The sequence below is a fragment of the Sesamum indicum genome, linkage group LG2 (assembly GCF_000512975.1).
Source record: "Sesamum indicum cultivar Zhongzhi No. 13 linkage group LG2, S_indicum_v1.0, whole genome shotgun sequence".
NCBI classification, from domain to species: domain Eukaryota; kingdom Viridiplantae; phylum Streptophyta; class Magnoliopsida; order Lamiales; family Pedaliaceae; genus Sesamum; species Sesamum indicum.
Window position 1 is genome coordinate 209140 of NC_026146.1, and position 17760 is coordinate 226899.

Sequence of the window (17760 nt, forward strand, 5' to 3'; positions counted from 1 at the left end):
CAATCTATTTTGCTTATTATTAAAATAAATAAATGTACGATTTAATCTCATTGAAATGAAAAAAATCTATAAAGGACATTTAGATTTGGTTTGAGAGAGAGAGAGAGAGAGATCCCTAAACACTCAATTCATAAAACGAGTTGGAGTGGTAAGCATTCCAAGTGGGAATTCCCAGTAGTGCAACAGGAACACAACAGTGCAGTGACTGCTGCTAATTACGGATTTTTTGTTTTCAAATTGCTACTACTACTTCTTCTTGTTGTTTCCCCCTCAAATGCTCTAATCAATTCATCACCAGATATATATCACTCAACACTCATCCAAATCAATCACTAATATTCAGCCGCCTGCAACACCAACAGCAACACCAACACCAACACCAGTACCAATGGCATTCTTCCCCTCTTCTCTCTCTCCCTCCTATTCTTTACCCAATCTTTCTTCTAAATCCAACAAAATTTTCACCAAGATCCACCCTTTCTCTTTCCTCCAACGCCATCCCATTTTCAGGTAACTCAATTTTCTTCTTCTTTCTCTATTTTCTTTCTGGTGGACCTGCAAAGTGCGTGCGTTAAGATTCTCTTTTTTTCTTTCTTTTTCTTTTCCGGTACGGTACTAAAGATTCAACTTGTTTGTTTGGATTTAGTTGTCTGGCTAACCTCTAACTGATTATTATTATTATTTTTTTACAAAAAAAAAAAAAAAAAACCCTCAAGTCGAACAACTGCAGTTATAATTTTCAAACTAATATGTATCACTATGTGTCAGGCCTTATTCTGCATTAATATCAGTCTGTTATGCATGCAATTACTATAACTTGAGTTGGCTTAATCCAAAAGACTGACAACAATTTTGTTCAGCTTTTTGTTTTCCCCTAATTCTGATTGAATTTATGACCAATCTATATGGCTGCATTGTATATTGCCTTCACATATTTTTAGGTGCTTGCTTCCCACTGATAAGAAAAGAGTCGGAAGAGATGCTGGGTTTCAAAACACTTCTATTAATGTCCATAGTTTTTATAGGGAAATGGCATTGTTAGGCAAGTGAGGAAATAATATGTCAGCTTTCCTCATAGATATAATATAAAATGAAAATGATTTTTGTAATGGATTATGTCTTCTTTCTTTTACGGTCCATTTTTGCAATTTTGACCAACAGCTGAAGCTTACTTGCTGTTCTTATTACAGACCACGTAGCAGTTTGCCGTTCCAAGGAAGGGAGTCGCTGAATTTTAATCTGCTTGCTTCTGTTACTACTGCAGGTTCTTGGCCTTTTTACTTATACATGTTTAACTAAAACTCATCAGAGGTGTATCTCGTCATAATAACAGTTTCCTGTTGGATGACAAAAACATTTAGATGTTTTGCTGGATGAAGCTGTGCAAGAAGTTCAACTTCCAAAGGGTGACACTTGGTCCATTCATAAGTTTGGTGGTACCTGTGTCGGAACTTCTGAAAGAATTAGAAATGTTGCAAACATTGTTGTTAAGGATGAGTCAGAAAGAAAGTTGGTTGTCGTGTCTGCAATGTCAAAGGTGACGGATATGATGTATGATCTCATACACAAGGCAGAGGCCCGGGATGATTCTTACATAATTTCACTGGATGCTGTTTTAGAAAAGCACAAGTCAACAGCAACAGATCTACTTGAAGGAGATGATTTGGCTAATTTCTTAGCTCGACTGCATCAGGACATTAATAATCTCAAGGCAATGTTACGTGCAATATATATTGGTATGTGTCTGAGTGGGTAACTCAGAACTTGCTACTTCTATACAAAAATAACACTACTCACCTATTGACATTGATTTTCCGTAACCAAAGTATTTACTCTTGCCCATATTAGTAAATGAACAAGTCAAAGTTTTAGTTTTCATCCTCCTAGTAGTTCAGGTTTGTGGTGTGATTATGGCTCTGAGTGTTGACATTGTAATGGAAGTAGCATCTCTTGCCAATAGAAGAAAAATAACAATTCAACGTTTCAGTTATCTGTGTCCTATTAGTGTAAGTTTGTTGGATGTTGACCTGCATGTGTTAAAGCAAGTGAAGAAAAATGGAACATCTCTCAATCAACCAATCCTTAGTTTTTCCTATGTAGTCTCCGCAATCTGTCAGTAAACCTCGCAATGTGATGACATCAACCCTCTACTTTTATCTTCCTGCATGCTGGGTGATAATTCATTCTTCTTTTAGTAATGGTTTTCTCTTACTGAGATTATCTTTGCCTAATATTTGAATTGCATTTTCCCGCTTTATCCATGCTTAAGTACATGGATACCTGTCCACTAAAACATATTGATTTAACCTATTTATATACATCATATGCATACTTCCACTCATGAATTTGAATTACCATGTTCCTATACTTTGTTGACTAACTTCAATAGCAGTGACCAAATTCTTGATGTATTGCAGCTGGTCATGCGACAGAGTCATTTTCTGACTTTGTGGTAGGACATGGCGAGTTGTGGTCTGCCCAATTGCTCTCTGCTGTTGTCAGGAAGGTGCTTCTTGTCATTAATGCTTCTTTTCATGAATTTTACTTTCCTGGTTCTGTGTATCCATATACTTTTTCGTAATATTTTTCTCTTGGCTCTCATAGAGTGGGCTAGGATGTACTTGCATGGACACCAGAGAAGTACTTGTTGTAAATCCAACAAGTACAAATCAAGTTGATCCAGACTATGTGGAGTCAAGCCGAAGACTTAAGAAGTGGTACTCCGAAAACTCATCGGACATAATTGTGGCCACTGGTTTTATTGCCAGCACACCTCAGAATATTCCCACAACTTTGAAGAGAGATGGGAGTGACTTTTCTGCTGCAATTATGGGTGCTTTATTCAAAGCATGTCAAGTTACAATTTGGACTGACGTGGATGGTGTGTACAGTGCGGACCCTAGAAAAGGTCTGTTTGACTCATTCATATGCTGTAGCTTAAGATATTGCAACATTTGTCCCTTTTCTCTCCTCTCTCTGCTGGCAATAGTGCACTAGCATTAAAAAAGTGTTGATGTGTCATTTTAAGAATACGTGCATATCTTATTGTCTTGGCAGTTAGCGAGGCTGTGATATTGAAGAAATTGTCCTATCAGGAGGCATGGGAAATGGTAATACTTTACCAATACCATTTTCTGTTAATTAGTCTTAGGTTTCGACATTCTACCAATCATCATTAACCAATCACTTGTATCTGCGCAGTCATACTTTGGGGCTAATGTTTTACATCCTCGAACAATTATTCCTGTCATGAAGTATGACATTCCAATTGTTATAAGAAATATATTCAATCTCTCTGCACCTGGGACAATGATCTGCCGACCTGATGGTTTTGAGAATGAAGATGGCGACCGAGTTGAGTCTCCTGTCAAAGGATTTGCTACAATTGATAATTTGGCCCTTGTCAATGTTGAAGGGTGGGCTTGTATTCATAGATTGATGATAAATATGGAACATTAAATCAATCTTTTATTTTTCTTCTCTACTGTGACTGAGCTTTTACTTGCAAATATTCTTTGCAGAACTGGAATGGCAGGTGTTCCTGGAACAGCTAGCGCCATTTTTGGTGCTGTGAGGGATGTTGGAGCTAATGTAATCATGATATCTCAGGTACATTTTATATCTTCACTTTACACTGAATGATGTAACATTTCTTACAGGGCCTCATTTATTTACTAAAACGCAGGCTAGTAGTGAGCATTCTGTGTGTTTTGCTGTGCCCGAAAAAGAAGTAAAAGCAGTATCTGCTGCATTAGAGTCTAGATTTCGTCAGGCCTTGGATGCTGGTCGTCTTTCTCAGGTAGTTTATTTTTCAGTAAGTTTAGTGAACCATTATTTAAATTTATGTTGCATCTCTGGTATATCATGTATGCAAGTATTTGATAGTCTTAGTTGCTCATCCATTATTTCTTTGGAGGTCATACCTACACATAGTACTCCACAAAGTTGCGTACTCCTTGAGTGTAATTTCCCTATGCCTTACAAGAACTTAGTTCAATTGTTGACCTCATCTTTGTCTTTTCAAACATTGAGCTATATCCGTCATGACAGATTATGCTGTGACGTTTGATTCCTGCACCTAGTGTTTCCGGTTCAATCAGTTGTACGTTTAGGGGTTTCAAAGAAATCTTGATGCTGCTTTGTCTTTAAGCAACCAGATCAATGAAATTGAAGTATCTTATCACAGTTAAACTGCAAGATGGATTCTTCTCTTTATAGTACATAGCATCAATTTCTTAAATCATCCTCTTCACTGGTGTTTGTTGTTCTGCATAAGATAATCTGCATTTGTAATGTCTATTATGAAGAGATTTACGTTTACTTTCGTGATTATCTTGATCTGTTGCAGATTGCAGTTATTCCAAATTGTAGCATTTTGGCTGCGGTTGGCCAGAAAATGGCAAGTACCCCCGGAGTTAGTGCTACACTTTTCGATGCACTTGCGAAGGTTGGGAAACTTGCTTATCATGATAATTTTCTAGTGTATTCCATCTAATCACTTGTAGTTCAAAAATGCTCCTGCAAAGAAGTAGCTCTTAAATGTCTCAGGTCTACTAACTTTACATCTTCAACTATGTGGTTTAAGTAATTTGTCACCTTTTCTTATTACCTGGCAACGAGGAAGTGAAAAAAATACTCTGTTTTACCTGCTTCAGTAACCAGTAAGCATCTGATGCATAAATCAGACTGAGATCCTTAGCCATGTCCTTCCACAGGCTAATATCAATATACGTGCCATAGCTCAAGGCTGCTCTGAGTATAATGTCACTGTAGTTGTCAAGCGTGAAGATTGCATAAAGGCATTACGAGCTGTGCACTCAAGATTTTATCTATCAAGAACTACAATAGCAATGGGTATTATTGGACCTGGATTAATTGGTGGCACCTTGCTGGATCAGCTCAGGGACCAGGTTTGAACAACAATCATTCTCATTTAATCTTTTGGCATTGGCATCTTTATTGTTACACTGTTCGTATTTGAATCAGTCTGTACATTGTCCCCTAAGACCTTGCTGGCTGTACTTTCCAATTTAGTAGAAGTATTAAACTGAAGGGGGCAAATACATTTGAGATGTGATAAAGCTACATAACTTGTTACAAACAGTGCAAAGTTTATAATATAATTCACTTTTGTACATAGGGAAGAAAAGCTGCTGCAGATTAATGGAGTAAGATTTAGCTCTTTCTCATGAATTACTGCTCTCTTAAAAATATTATGAATAAAGATGCCAGGGGATGGCTGATAGCTGGCCTCTTAATCAGGTTCTTTTTACAAGAATTTCCATTTCCAGAAAAGAATCACATAAAATTATCACCTTGCACCATGAGTTTGACTCCACTAGGTTGGAGTCCGTGTTTGTAAAAGAATATGATATTAATGTTAAGAAGATGCTAATTGTTGTCTTCAATCACATAGACTGCAAATTGTTCCTTCAACATTTACTCTTCTTTGGTTGACAATTACAAATCCAGCAGAGAAGAAGCTGAAGTTTAATGTTGTAACAATCTGTGTAAGACAAGATCATCCTACAAATTTATGTGAGGTCAGAGCCCTGTTTGGTGACAAGTTGGCATACATAATATTCTAAACTAACCTTCTGTGGTTTGGATCCATACTGTCATAAGTTTTAGCTTAAACCCTTTTCTTTCTGGAATTCTCATAGCGCTAAATTTAGTCCTCTTATTGGTCTAGTTGATCACAGTCTTCAAGTGGGGTGTACTTTATTCTTGTTGATTAATTGATTTTTTCAGTGCCTGAGTTTTGTCATAAATTCTGTTTCCTTGACTTCTTATTTTGAGGTTATTATTGCAAATGATGAAGATGATAGATTTTGCATGCATTACCATAGAAATTGTTGTACGTTTCAATCAACTATGCAGGCAGCAGTCCTCAAGGAAAAGTTTAACATTGATCTGCGTGTGATGGGTATTACTGGATCAAAGGCTATGCTCTTGAGTGATACGTAAGTTTTGTGAGTTTAAAGAAATATATGCTTCATCCAGCTAATCAGCATTTTACCGCTTTGGCTATTTGGTTTAGACATGCTATATTTTTTATTTGGCAACATTAAGAACTCCCATTTTGATTATTCTAGGGGAATTGACTTGTCGATATGGAGAGATCTCCAGAAGGAACAAGGGGAAAAGGCGGACATGCAGAAGTTTGTTCAACATGTGCATGGAAATCATTTCATCCCAAATACAGCCATAGTAGATTGCACTGCAGACTCTCATGTCGCAAGCCACTACCACGACTGGTTGCGTCGAGGCATCCATGTGATCACCCCAAATAAGAAAGCCAATTCAGGACCACTTGAACAGGTGATAACCAATAGCACATCTTGCATACTTTCCATATTATTTCCTGTGAATTTCCTCCGTCTCTCTGTCATATTTAGTTATGTCCTTTAAGGAGCCTGTTTTGCCAAGAATTCTATTTTCTTTTAATAATTGATAATTTTTGTAACAAAGTTGCTCTTTTATGTTTTAATTCCTTAATGTAGTATTTGAAGTTGAGAACTCTTCAGCGACAGTCCTATACACATTACTTTTATGAAGGAACTGTTGGAGCTGGTTTACCAATCATTAGCACTCTGCAAGGTCTCCTTGAAACTGGGGATAAAATATTGCGAATTGAAGGCATTTTTAGGTTCGTATTTTTGTCACAGCATTGTTGCTGACATAGGTTTTTCTTTTCTTTAAGGTAATTTAATGTCAGTTATATTTTTAAGTGTACTAGCAGGAATAAATTATGCTTCTGAAATCACTAGTTTCTATCCACTGACTTCATGATACTGTGCTCGTGCAGTGGGACCTTAAGTTATATATTTAATAACTTCGTGGGTGCAAGAACTTTTAGTGATGTGGTGAAGGAGGCAAAAGTGGCAGGTTACACTGAACCAGATCCCAGAGATGATTTATCTGGAACTGATGTGGCTAGGAAGGTATAAGCTAATTCTGTGTTGTGCTTTGTTGTGATGACTATTGTGTTTAGTTTTGTGTTGTCAGTTACTGGAAAAAGCCTTCAAACAGCATAAACAACTTTGCAGAAGCAACACAAGCGTACCTGCATCTTTGCTTTGAGATTCTGTCAGAAAGGAACACCCTGCAATAACTTGCCTTTATTACTCTGAAAGTGCCCACATCACATCGCTGCATGAATGCCTTTTCTCTTAATGTGTTTCAAGTGAGATACTTTTGCATTGACGAAGTCGTTTGCGTGGTACAGGTGATAATCCTTGCTAGAGAGTCTGGATTGAAGCTAGAATTGGCAGATATTCCTGTTCAGAGTCTAGTGCCAGAACCATTGAAGGTGAGAGCAGAAGTTAAGTGATATGGGGCTGCTCAGCAGAACCACCATTTCATGTCTGATGTGATTTTATGATGTTTTATCCAGGATAGCGCCTCAGCAGAAGAGTTTATGGAGAAGCTCCCACAGTATGATCAAGACTTGGCAAAACAAAGACAGGAGGCTGAAGCTACTGGAGAAGTAAGCACTTCAAAGCCTTATCCCGTGTCTGGAATCTGAAAAGAACAAATAAGTAAAAAAAATTGAAAGAAATGGAAAATCAGAATGGAACATTCTTCATGTATATATTCACGAACTTATGAGCTTGAAATTTCTGAAGGTCTTGAGATACGTCGGGGTAGTGGATGTTGTCAACAAGAAAGGAACAGTAGAACTGCGAAGATACAAAAAGGAGCATCCATTTGCCCAACTTTCTGGATCTGATAATATAATAGCGTTCTCAACTCAGAGGTACGAGAAGCAGCCACTAATTGTCCGTGGTCCGGGTGCTGGTGCTGAGGTGACTGCTGGTGGAGTATTCAGTGACATATTACGTCTTGCATCATATCTTGGTGCTCCATCATAATTTCTTACTGCTAAGCTTGAGCTCAAAGGTATAAGATAGTTTGTGCTTGACTGATGCATCTTTCTCCTCAGTCCAAGCCCACATTAATTCCCATGCGATTTTGCAGCTTAGATGATTTACCTAGTTATTATAACCAGATGGGTCTGATTCCTTTTCCCTCCCTATGTTGAATTTTTAAAACCCTACTCTGTGTTCTCTGTTTAGTTGGAGGGTATAATAGAGTGTTTTAAAGGAACGGTGCAGCATATTGGCTGTGTGCTTGGCATAGTTGATAATTGCAGTACTGTTCAGCTTAAGCTGAATTATCTTTCCTAGATGCTTTAGACCATTCCTTTATTATAGGAAACGGCTGTCGAGCCTGATTGTGGATGACATGTAACTGGAAAAGCAGACCAATGCGCCTGCTGCAATTAGAGCTGAGAGGATTGGTTGATGCACAGACTGTATCACCACATCTTCACATCTTTAACAAACAAAAGCCCAGTGAGAATCCCAGTTTACTAGACACAGATTAATACTGTACAATCTTTGATTTAAACACTACAGAATTCGAAGTGGTTAGTGATATACTTTCAGGTGTGCTTTCTCATCCTTGCATTTAATCCCTTTCCTAAAACCAATGCCAGCACTAATTGTATTCTACCTCAAGATGCTAAAACCACATTATCTAAACGAGATTAGATAGAGGTCTGTAGATAGAGCACAGCATAATACTCTGTTCCATAAAGCTCAAAGAACAACAATGGCATGCACAATCAGGAGGATAGAAGTTCCAAAGATGGGAGTGCTGCAAAAATTACAATCATGAGGTTTCCACAGGTTCCTTGAAAAATTACAGAATTTATCATTTCTTGCTTTCTGGAGACAACGGAAGTCACCATGGTTAATTTGTCTAACCAACAGCAATGTGCACTAAACAGCTTAAATTTTGTTGTCAAAAGTTTTAGACAGTTGCAGAATGCAATTAAGCTAAAAATCCATATTCATCTTATTTTGGGACCAAGGTAATACTTTGGGTCTCTGAAGAACCTTGTAATAGTTTCAGCCTTCTCAGTTGAAAGATCAGTGTTCTCCAAAATGTATTCCTTTGATGCTTTCGCTATTGCTTCAATGGAACCAATGGCTTGATTGAGCTGCAAGAGAGGAACCTTAATGTATTTAAGCAAGGGCTGATAGTGATCTTTAGAAGGGAGAAACTTCTCATTCACATCCACAATATCAACAACCAGGGGTAAAAAGAATTGGTTAGACGTGAAAAATGAATTGAAAATTACATAAAACAAAGTATATTGATTACCGCATTTGCGTCATGGTTATCAATCCCGGGAATGGATGTGACAACTTTGACGTAGATGTCCATTGATTGCACAGACTTTTCCCTCTAAATGCTTAACATTTATTAGGTGTATATTGCAAAGAAAATGAATTACTTACAACAGTAAGAAAATGGTTCTGGCAATACCTCATCTCTCAATTTTGCTATACCATCCTGCCGCTTACAAACTGCAATAAATGCCTGGGATAAATATGCATTCTACAGACTTCGCACAGCCAGATGTAAGATTCAAACTACCTCCACGAGCATGTGAGACCTTTACAATCTTCTCAAAGCCCATCTCCAAGTCTTGTACAGGAATAAAGGTTGGTCTACCAAGCTCCATACCATATCTTAAACAAGCCACATGTCAAGCAAGCATCTCGTCCAAAAAGCAAGATACTAGGAAGAATAACACTTCAATCAGTTAGGAAAAGACTAACTTGAAATAAGAGCGTATGAAAGAGTCATTCTGCTCCTTGGTTGGGAGGGTAACAACCACATAGAAGTGTGCGAATTGTCCCCTCAACTTCTGAATTCTGTACCAAGAACATGAATATTCATAACAAAGCTGAAACATCTAGAAGATTGAACCTATATTAGTAAAATTGTGTAGCATTTTACTTGCTGAAGATAGATGCAGTGTCCTCGGAGCCCCAATTAGTCACAAATATGAAAGCTACAGACAAACCTCCACAGTTAAATATGAAATCCTGCACATGAAGTAATTCAAAAGCCAAGTAGGGAGCACACTTTAAGTTGTATACAAGCTAGGGAGGTTAAATACTGGAGCTATTGGCATGAAATTTAATCTGTAAGAATTTGCATCAAGGAAGGAGGAGATGAAGTTGATGAAGGATGGATGTTGTTCATCTTTCCAAGTGGTACTCATTATACAAACCCCATTGCAACCTACACCAAGATTAAAATCGGGGCCTGTTCAATCATTAACATTCATACATTTACAGACATAAGCATATATGTATGGATTTTCAGAAATGAAACCAATAGCAACCAAGATAAAAAGAAAAAAAAGTCCTTTTTTTAGCAATTTTCATTTGATCCTTCAAAAATTATATACTATTAATGAAATAGAACTTCGTCCGTAACAGTTGGTTTCAAGTCACAAAACCAAAAGGTACTCATTACGATAATGACAATCTGCACCTAGAAAACATATTCAGCCGAGTACTGGAGACTAAGCATCATCCTGAAGCTACATAAGATAAGTGTAAACATGGACCCTACTTCTAATCCCAGACACTAGCAAGACAGCATCAAACCAAAAGAAGTGTACATATTATGCTAAGTCAAGCTCGCACAAAGATTTCTCTCTGTCTCGATAACAATCAAACCACATTTTTTAAAAGGAAGCATGATGGAGAGCAATTTCATCTGTCACATTTCAAAAACTTAAGCTAATTTAGTCTATCAGGACACTGAAATCCAAATAGAAAGCTGCTTTAGCATTGGAAGAAGATCGGAATCGATAGTTGTATAGAATATAAAAGTCAACAATGAGACAAATCAACCAAAATATAAATAAAACGATACTTAGAATATCAACAACAAAGAAATTAATGACCTGAATTTGATAGATTCGAAGGTGTAGATTCTCTGTAACCGCGAGCGGAGTTCATGTTTACTGAGCAGAAGAGAGAAGGGAGAATCGGCGAAGAGAGTTTGTAGTTATTGTGGGAATGAAAATGGGTGAATGTTATGTCAGATATGTGAAGCGAGGCGGGAAGCTGCATACTGTTGATGTCATTTTTATGTTTTTGCGCTTTATTAATTTTCTTGCTCTGCAACACACGATTTTAATTCAACTTAAATAAGGACGGAAAAAGCCGTTTTCCCTGAACCTGCGATTTGCAAATTCATCATCTTCTTGGGGCGACAGCGGAGAGCCAGCAAGCATGACCTCCTCCGCCACCACCACCACCACCACTCCGTCTCCCAAACGCCTCTTATTCGACCGTCGCTACGGCTGGGTGTAAGTTTCTCTGTGTCTATGTGCAAGCTTATGGCTCTTATTCATCAATTAACTTATCAAATTGCAGGTTGGACGAATGGAAAGAGCCATCCCAAGAAGCCTTATCTGGTGGCCGTGGAATGTATATTTTCTCTACTTGTTTTTCTCGATTCTACTATCTCTTTTGCTTGGTGAAGCGATAACCAGCTCTAAATTACTTGACACCCACTTTATTTTCTAGTTTGATGAAGTATTCCATCTATACTCATTTCTGATCAAGTCGCTGTTTCTTGCGTTTCCTTTTCCCTTTTCATTTGAAGGTTCTGCATTGTGCCCCTAGCAAAAGCAGTGGTTGAGAAGGCATCAGAATCGGTAACGAATTTCCTGTCTATTTAACTAAATTATACAGTTGTCGCTTGGTAAATTTTTCAATTTAATGTTATTATGATTTTAATTGAAAATTACAATTGGGATCTGCAAATAAATAGTTCTCATTCTTCAAGATGGATGAATTTTCTTCTTTTTATATTGTAATTTCTTCAAGATTCTCTACTCTGACTTATCGGTTTTCTGCCCGTTCGCTTAATCTGGATATTGGTTAGAAACAAAATGGAAAATCCTGATTCACTCTTTTTGTACTTCTATTACATAGCCATCCAAAAAATTTATTGGAGCTGTTAAAACTTATACAAAGAGAATATATGTGCGGTCACTGTAGTATAAGTTTGCATTTCTCTCAGGTTATATTTGGATGGAATGAATTGGACTTGGGAGAAGGATTTGAGAAAATGGGCGAATCCTTTCTAATGTGGAATTTTCCAAATAAATCCAAAGGATTTGTTATATTCGAAATCCCTACCTTTAAATCCATCCATCCAAACACAATGTTAAAGAAAATTCTGTAACTAAGTTTGAAACTTTAAGAAGTGTGGCAAATGTAGGAATCTCAGTTTTCATTTAGATCAGTTTGGTCAAATTGATGTCTTTGTTTTGAGATCTAGCTTGGCACCAGCAGGTGAAGGACTCTCTAATGAATTGAAGTGGGAGATTGAAACCAAATGGGTTTAATGTGTAACTATTAGCTTACATCTGTGTTTTCTCTTCAAACGTCAATAAGATGAACATGCTGCTCTATGTTCCAGGAGGGGTAACCTTAATGCTTGTACTTGGCGTAGATGGTTCAATACTGAATTTCCTACCTATGAGGTCTAGTTTTAAACTGGTGAGAGAGAGAGAGCTTGTCTTCCTTGAACTTAATAAAGCCAATTTATGTCTGAATTTTGCGACTTAATATTGAAATATCATAATAAAACCTTGGCATTACCCACATACTCTGTGCATTAGCTTTCCATAGTACAAGTCAAGATAATAGTTGGGTTCTCTTTCTGATGCATGAAACTTTCTTGCTACAAAAACCCTGGGTTCTTTGCTAGAGAAGCTTCCCACTGATATGTTCTCTATCTGCTTCTTAACAGATAAACTTTGTTGCAACCTCTACATTGAATGTCCTAGAAAGACCAGATTTGCTCTCACCGAAAGTTGTTCAAGCTGCTCTCAGTGATCAAATGCATAAACTTGCATCTTCAGTAAAGAATGCAAAACTAGTCTTGATGGCATCCAAAAGAAATATAGAGAGGGCAACTTCTTGCTCATTGGAACTTCCTGAAGACAACAGCAAATCACATACAAAATGATTTTGACATGTAGACTGATTTAGTCTTTGATAAACTCAAAGTGTGTTTATATTGGATGTTACTAACATAATATTATCATCTTCTAGTGTTCGTTCTAGTTTTTATCTCTTATACATGATGCCTATACACCCAGTTATCTTGTATACAATGCAGCAGGAAGCTAATGATTGAATAAAACCTGGTGCAGATTTGGCTCATGTCATTTATCTGCACCAGGAAAGAAAACTCAAGCATTTTCAAGAATATCGTTGTCCTTGTAATTTTACATTCCTATTCTCGAATCATGTCGATGAGACTTTAAATGGACTTGTGCAAGCTGGATTCTGTGTCGTGGTTTAGATCTTTCATCTATTATCTACCAGATTTACCCTTTCAGTCACACTGAATCTATATGTATATGCTCAAGCTAGTTCTTAATAACAGCCCCATCTTTATCCATGGTTATCAATTGTTACTCGGTACTCAGTCCTCTATTCCAAGTGACTAGAGTAGATTCTGGTAAAGTCTTTCACCTCTAAGTCAATTTTCAGAGCTTCACAGGATAAACAGTGGCTACAAATGGTCTTATTCCTTTTATTTTAGCCAAATTCCTGTTTAAACATTTCCAATTTCCAACTCGGAAAGAAAGTAAAATGAAAAAGGGAGAAAGCTACACGTGCAGCATTATGGAACACAATTCCAAGTATCCTGAATGTCCCATGATACTCTACTCAATTGCTCATCACACGATTCACTTCTCTCAAAATCTAATCCATCCCCTACTCCCTTCACAAAAAAAAGAAAATAATAAAAAAAAAAAGAGGAAAACATCAAAATATTTAACTAAATTAGAAAAGTTCAATGATAAAAAATAAATAATGAAATTCACAGCACTGCAATTTTCGCATCCAGAATCAGAACATACCACAAGTAGATTCTCATTCTGCAGCGTAGGAGCTTACAGAAAGAAGCATCCCCTCCTCAAGAAACCTTCAAACAGCCAACAGAAATAATCAGTATCCAATCAGAAAAAAATATAAAGCAGTAGGAGGAGGAAGGTAGAAAAGGAAGCTAAAAGAAAAGAGAAGAAAAAAAAAAAAGCAAAAAGAGGAAGCAACGATCTTTATCCCTCTTCACCGTTCAGTCCACCACTTCAAATAAAATGCCCACCATTCCTTTCAGGACAGCACCACCAACACCGCCGTGCCGCGGCCTCTCCTCCTCCACGACCTCCTCTCCCTCCATCACTCTCCGACAAAGCCCAAACTTTCACTTGTCTTTATTTGGGTTCAAGCCTAAGCGCTTCCATTTCTTGAAGCCATGCTCTTCACTGCGACAAACTAAGAAACAACAGCAGCAGACCCTTACAAAGGCCCCAAACAATGCGCCCCAAAGCCTCAGGAGAATCTTGAATTTCAACCCAAGAGGTGAAAATGACGAAAATAAGGATGGGAATGCGACTGAGGGTGATGGCGGAGATGACGCAGCAATTAAAGGCACAATCTTGGCAGGGCTTCTGCTTGTAGGTGTTGTTGGTGGATTTGGGACTGTTGGATATATATACAAGGATCAGATCAATGCTTTTTTAACCCAGTTTTCTGGCTTCATTGAAGGTGATTCCTTTCGAACTTTGCGTGCCGTTTTGATGGTTTTAGATGAATATTTCAGTTGAATTATGTCTGCTGTCTTCAATATGAGCTTCAAGATTTGATCTTTTCTGACCCTTTTGCTGGATATCTGTCTTGGGCAGAACAATTTTAGCTGAAATGCTTATTGCAGTGAAGAAGACTGAAACAATTTGTTATAAACAGTGACGTCTTATCCATTAGTTATTGGGTTTCCTGCTCATATGCCCTCAGTTTGGAAATTATGCTAGTGAATAGACATAGCTCTGAAGATTTCAATAATGTATACCGACCAGTTTCTAGTGGCGAATGGTTGATCAATATTGCCGCTCATTTCAATCATTAGTTGAAATTTGATGTGATTGAAATTACTTGCTCCCACTGAGATGAACTTTAGCTCAGCATTATGGTTTGGATCTTGGAATGAGAAACCTTTTTTGTAGTCATTAGTGAAATTAGAGCGTGAACTTTCAAATCACCCTCTGTGCAATGAATCAAGATATTCGATTTCTTTATCATGATTTTCTTCCTTCCCCTTGAGGGGTGTGTGTATAAGGGGGGCTTTATGGTTTCTGCTGTTGTGTCTTTTGGTACCTTGTTTAAGATTGTGACAATGAAATCCATCCCTCTTCCAATTGTTTAATTTTCCATAGGAGGCTGTCTGCTGATGGAGTTGAAGTGTCTAAATAAATCGAGTAATAAAAACTATTTGCTTTTCTGTAGGTACCCATTTCTAAGGATATATCTCTTCGTTGCATATCATATTTTGGTTTGCCCCTCCGGATTTCTTTTACAAGCTTCTTCACCATGTCATCTTTTTTAATGCAAGAAGCAACAAGTTTCTGTCTCAGATTTCTCTTATTTGTTCATTTTCAGGCTATGGGCCAGCTGGATATGCTCTTTTTGTTGCAGTTTATGCTGGATTGGAAGTAAGAATTTTAAGTCTCACCTCAAGCATTTTTTGTTGGCTCAACTGTTATCCATCCTTTGCCATTCAAGTTCTCTCATTGAATGCTTATAAGTTGAATTGAGGACTAAGTGAGTACTATAGTATTCTAAATGTATTCCACTAGTATCCAATGCAAATTAGAAAATGATATAGATGGAGCATGTGGTGAATTGCAATTATCGGCAACAGCATTCTCGAAGGGTCTGGAGTAGAAATGAATGGAATGTCATTTAAAAGCCTTCATTTGTCTGTAGTTGTAACATTCTTAGAAAAATCTAGTTGATTATGTGCTATAAAGTTCCTTTATTGCTGGTTGGAGTTTTGAGACGTTTCAAGTTGCGGTTCAGTGGCCAAAAAATCCATCATGTACTGATGCAAGGTGTTATTTGTTCTGTAGATACTTGCAATACCAGCCATCCCATTGACTATGTCTGCTGGTCTTCTGTTTGGCTCGGTCACTGGGACTATCATTGTCTCTATTAGTGGCACAGTAAGTCTTGGGTCTATGTGAACGGACTGGAAGGGGATAATACAAAGTGAGTAATGAAGTTGTGTTTCTTCCTTTTCAGGTGGCAGCTAGTGTCGCATTTCTAATTGCCAGATATTTTGCTCGTGAGCGAATTCTTAAGCTAGTCGAAGGAAACAAGAAATTTCTTGCAATAGACAAAGCTATTGGGGAAAATGGTTTCCGGGTTGTTACTCTTCTTCGTTTAAGTCCATTGCTTCCCTTTTCTCTGGGAAATTATCTATATGGACTTACATCTGTCAAGTTTGTTCCTTATGTATTAGGAAGGTGGGCTTCATCCTTTGCTTTCTCATATTTATTTTCTTTAACACCAGTCAAACAATTGATCTCTGTGTTAGATGTGGAAGAATTTTCATTTTACTTGTTCCAATGATATGCTTTACCGCGGCAAATAATGCGTGCTATTTATAGAAGTTCTTATGACAGCTAACCTCATAAAGACCATTCTTTTATATATATATATATATTGGTGTGTGTATGCATACGCTAAATTTGCTGGTTGTTTCTATCTTTTACTTAATAGAATAATGTGATATACACTTATGTTATTGCTGCTAAAACCACTGAGAAATTTTCTTGATGACCTTGAACCTTCGAATTCATTCAAGTAGAAGGTGCTACATGAAATTATGGGTTGATATATTAGATGAATTCCATGATATATATACTGTTGCTAGATGACCTATGTAGTATTAGAATGATAGCTATTAGATGTTTAATATATTGCCTGATGTAGGTTGCTGAATGTTGTTTTTGCAGTTGGTTGGGTATGCTTCCAGGAACATGGGCATATGTGAGTGCTGGAGCATTTGGGCGGGCAATAATTGTGAGTTTTACTTGTTTATCTCCAGAACAGTGGTTTTTCCTTCTTCTAGCTTCATGCTTAATGAGCACAAGTAATAACAACCTCTCTTCTAATCTAATTCTGGATGTCCTTCAATCTTAAAATGTGATATTCTACCAAAAAAACCTCAAGAATCTGGGGAAGTCTGTTCCTTTTTCTCAGCAGAAAGTACTGAGTTTTAGGCAGAAAAGTAAAGATAAAGATAAAGATAAATCCTAATGAAACTTTTGATTTAATTCATGGTGGATCAAGTGTTAAGTCTTTGGATAAAGGCTGAATATGCATTTGAATGAAGGTTTCCAGCACTTTACTTATGGTGTAACTCGTTCATTTACTCACCTCTTTTGTCCTTAGCAAACGACAGTAAGATGTGAGTTGATGCGCAAACCTTTTTCTTATACCTTGCAAAGAAACTGCAACTGTAAAGATGCTGAAATTGATGGTGCTGGTACTCCATTAATGATGAGCTTTCATCACGTAAGCTAATGGGGTTGGTTTTGCTTGTCCTTGATTCTCGACAGCAAGAAGAATCTGAGATAGGGTTAAGTGGAGGGAACGGTCAGCTATGGACACTGGGACTAGGGCTGTTAGCAACGGTGCTGGCTGCAACTTACGTGACACGGCTAGCTAAGGTAATCTAGCTGCTGTTGCAATTGTTCTTCTCCTTCTTTCACCATCCCGTCCATCGGGGTTTGTATAGCATGTGGTGTGAGAATTGCGATTGGTGGTGTTTATACTTACTGCAGGATGCCATCAAAGACATTGAGTAGACGGAGGCATACCAACGATGCTGTGGCTTATCCGCGATATAGTTTTGACATGTAAAATTGATAGAGATACATCACATATCATCATCATCATGTAAATCAAGATTGACAGACATGGTGCACCCAACTGTATAAGAAAATTTTTATGCATCACCGTTTCCGTTTTCCTAGTTATAGAAATTTGGCTGCTCTGCAAACGGCTAATCTTTGTTTCT

The 17760-nt window shown here is 37.6% G+C and overlaps 4 protein-coding genes across 5 annotated transcripts; 3 read left to right on the forward strand and 1 right to left on the reverse strand.

Annotated features, from left to right (window-relative positions):
• On the forward strand, positions 78–8188 carry LOC105174896 (bifunctional aspartokinase/homoserine dehydrogenase 1, chloroplastic-like). Its single transcript, XM_011097147.2, has 18 exons — positions 78–510; positions 1191–1264; positions 1362–1736; positions 2418–2506; positions 2605–2908; positions 3058–3110; positions 3202–3416; positions 3522–3609; positions 3686–3799; positions 4349–4447; positions 4716–4910; positions 5881–5963; positions 6096–6321; positions 6504–6649; positions 6809–6944; positions 7229–7312; positions 7397–7489; positions 7629–8188. The coding sequence occupies exons 1-18, from the start codon at positions 389–391 to the stop codon at positions 7872–7874; spliced, it is 2742 nt and encodes a 913-aa protein (XP_011095449.1). The 5' UTR covers positions 78–388; the 3' UTR covers positions 7875–8188.
• On the reverse strand, positions 8061–10973 carry LOC105174913 (protein PARTING DANCERS). 2 transcript variants are annotated; one of them, XM_011097171.2, is made up of 8 exons: positions 10775–10973; positions 9977–10101; positions 9814–9902; positions 9633–9728; positions 9448–9542; positions 9337–9377; positions 9172–9255; positions 8061–9007 (listed from the first exon to the last, which is right to left on the reverse strand). In XM_011097171.2, exons 1-8 carry the CDS (start codon positions 10941–10943, stop codon positions 8858–8860), a joined length of 849 nt encoding a protein of 282 aa, XP_011095473.2. In that variant the 5' UTR covers positions 10944–10973; the 3' UTR covers positions 8061–8857. The 2 variants fall into 2 exon arrangements, with proteins under 2 accessions (XP_011095473.2, XP_020547476.1); XM_020691817.1 differs by lacking the exon at positions 9172–9255.
• On the forward strand, positions 11051–12952 carry LOC105174904. Its single transcript, XM_011097161.2, has 4 exons — positions 11051–11182; positions 11250–11303; positions 11482–11533; positions 12637–12952. The coding sequence occupies exons 1-4, from the start codon at positions 11106–11108 to the stop codon at positions 12853–12855; spliced, it is 402 nt and encodes a 133-aa protein (XP_011095463.1). The 5' UTR covers positions 11051–11105; the 3' UTR covers positions 12856–12952.
• Positions 13701–17760, forward strand: LOC105174924 (TVP38/TMEM64 family membrane protein slr0305). The gene is made up of 7 exons (XM_011097183.2): positions 13701–14447; positions 15336–15388; positions 15806–15898; positions 15978–16201; positions 16694–16760; positions 17300–17410; positions 17525–17760. The coding sequence occupies exons 1-7, from the start codon at positions 13997–13999 to the stop codon at positions 17546–17548; spliced, it is 1023 nt and encodes a 340-aa protein (XP_011095485.1). The 5' UTR covers positions 13701–13996; the 3' UTR covers positions 17549–17760.

What these genes read in the sequence shown, in the direction of transcription:
- LOC105174904 (XM_011097161.2), top strand. Translation starts at nt 11,106, where the DNA reads ATGACCTCCTCCGCCACCACCACCACCACCACTCCGTCTCCCAAACGC. An exon ending in GACCGTCGCTACGGCTGGGT is followed by an intron (nt 11,183 to 11,249) that starts GTAAGTTTCTCT and finishes ATCAAATTGCAG; the next exon opens with GTTGGACGAATGGAAAGAGC. An exon ending in TTGAGAAGGCATCAGAATCG is followed by an intron (nt 11,534 to 12,636) that starts GTAACGAATTTC and finishes GCTTCTTAACAG; the next exon opens with ATAAACTTTGTTGCAACCTC.
- LOC105174924 (XM_011097183.2), top strand. Translation starts at nt 13,997, where the DNA reads ATGCCCACCATTCCTTTCAGGACAGCACCACCAACACCGCCGTGCCGC. An exon ending in CAGTTTATGCTGGATTGGAA is followed by an intron (nt 15,389 to 15,805) that starts GTAAGAATTTTA and finishes TTTGTTCTGTAG; the next exon opens with ATACTTGCAATACCAGCCAT. An exon ending in GTTCCTTATGTATTAGGAAG is followed by an intron (nt 16,202 to 16,693) that starts GTGGGCTTCATC and finishes TTGTTTTTGCAG; the next exon opens with TTGGTTGGGTATGCTTCCAG.
- LOC105174896 (XM_011097147.2), top strand. Translation starts at nt 389, where the DNA reads ATGGCATTCTTCCCCTCTTCTCTCTCTCCCTCCTATTCTTTACCCAAT. An exon ending in TGCTTCTGTTACTACTGCAG is followed by an intron (nt 1,265 to 1,361) that starts GTTCTTGGCCTT and finishes AAAAACATTTAG; the next exon opens with ATGTTTTGCTGGATGAAGCT. An exon ending in GCTATGCTCTTGAGTGATAC is followed by an intron (nt 5,964 to 6,095) that starts GTAAGTTTTGTG and finishes TGATTATTCTAG; the next exon opens with GGGAATTGACTTGTCGATAT.
- LOC105174913 (XM_011097171.2), bottom strand. Translation starts at nt 10,943, where the DNA reads ATGCAGCTTCCCGCCTCGCTTCACATATCTGACATAACATTCACCCAT. An exon ending in ATTTCATGCCAATAGCTCCA is followed by an intron (nt 9,903 to 9,976) that starts GTATTTAACCTC and finishes CTTCATGTGCAG; the next exon opens with GATTTCATATTTAACTGTGG. An exon ending in ATAACCATGACGCAAATGCG is followed by an intron (nt 9,008 to 9,171) that starts GTAATCAATATA and finishes CCTCTCTTGCAG; the next exon opens with CTCAATCAAGCCATTGGTTC.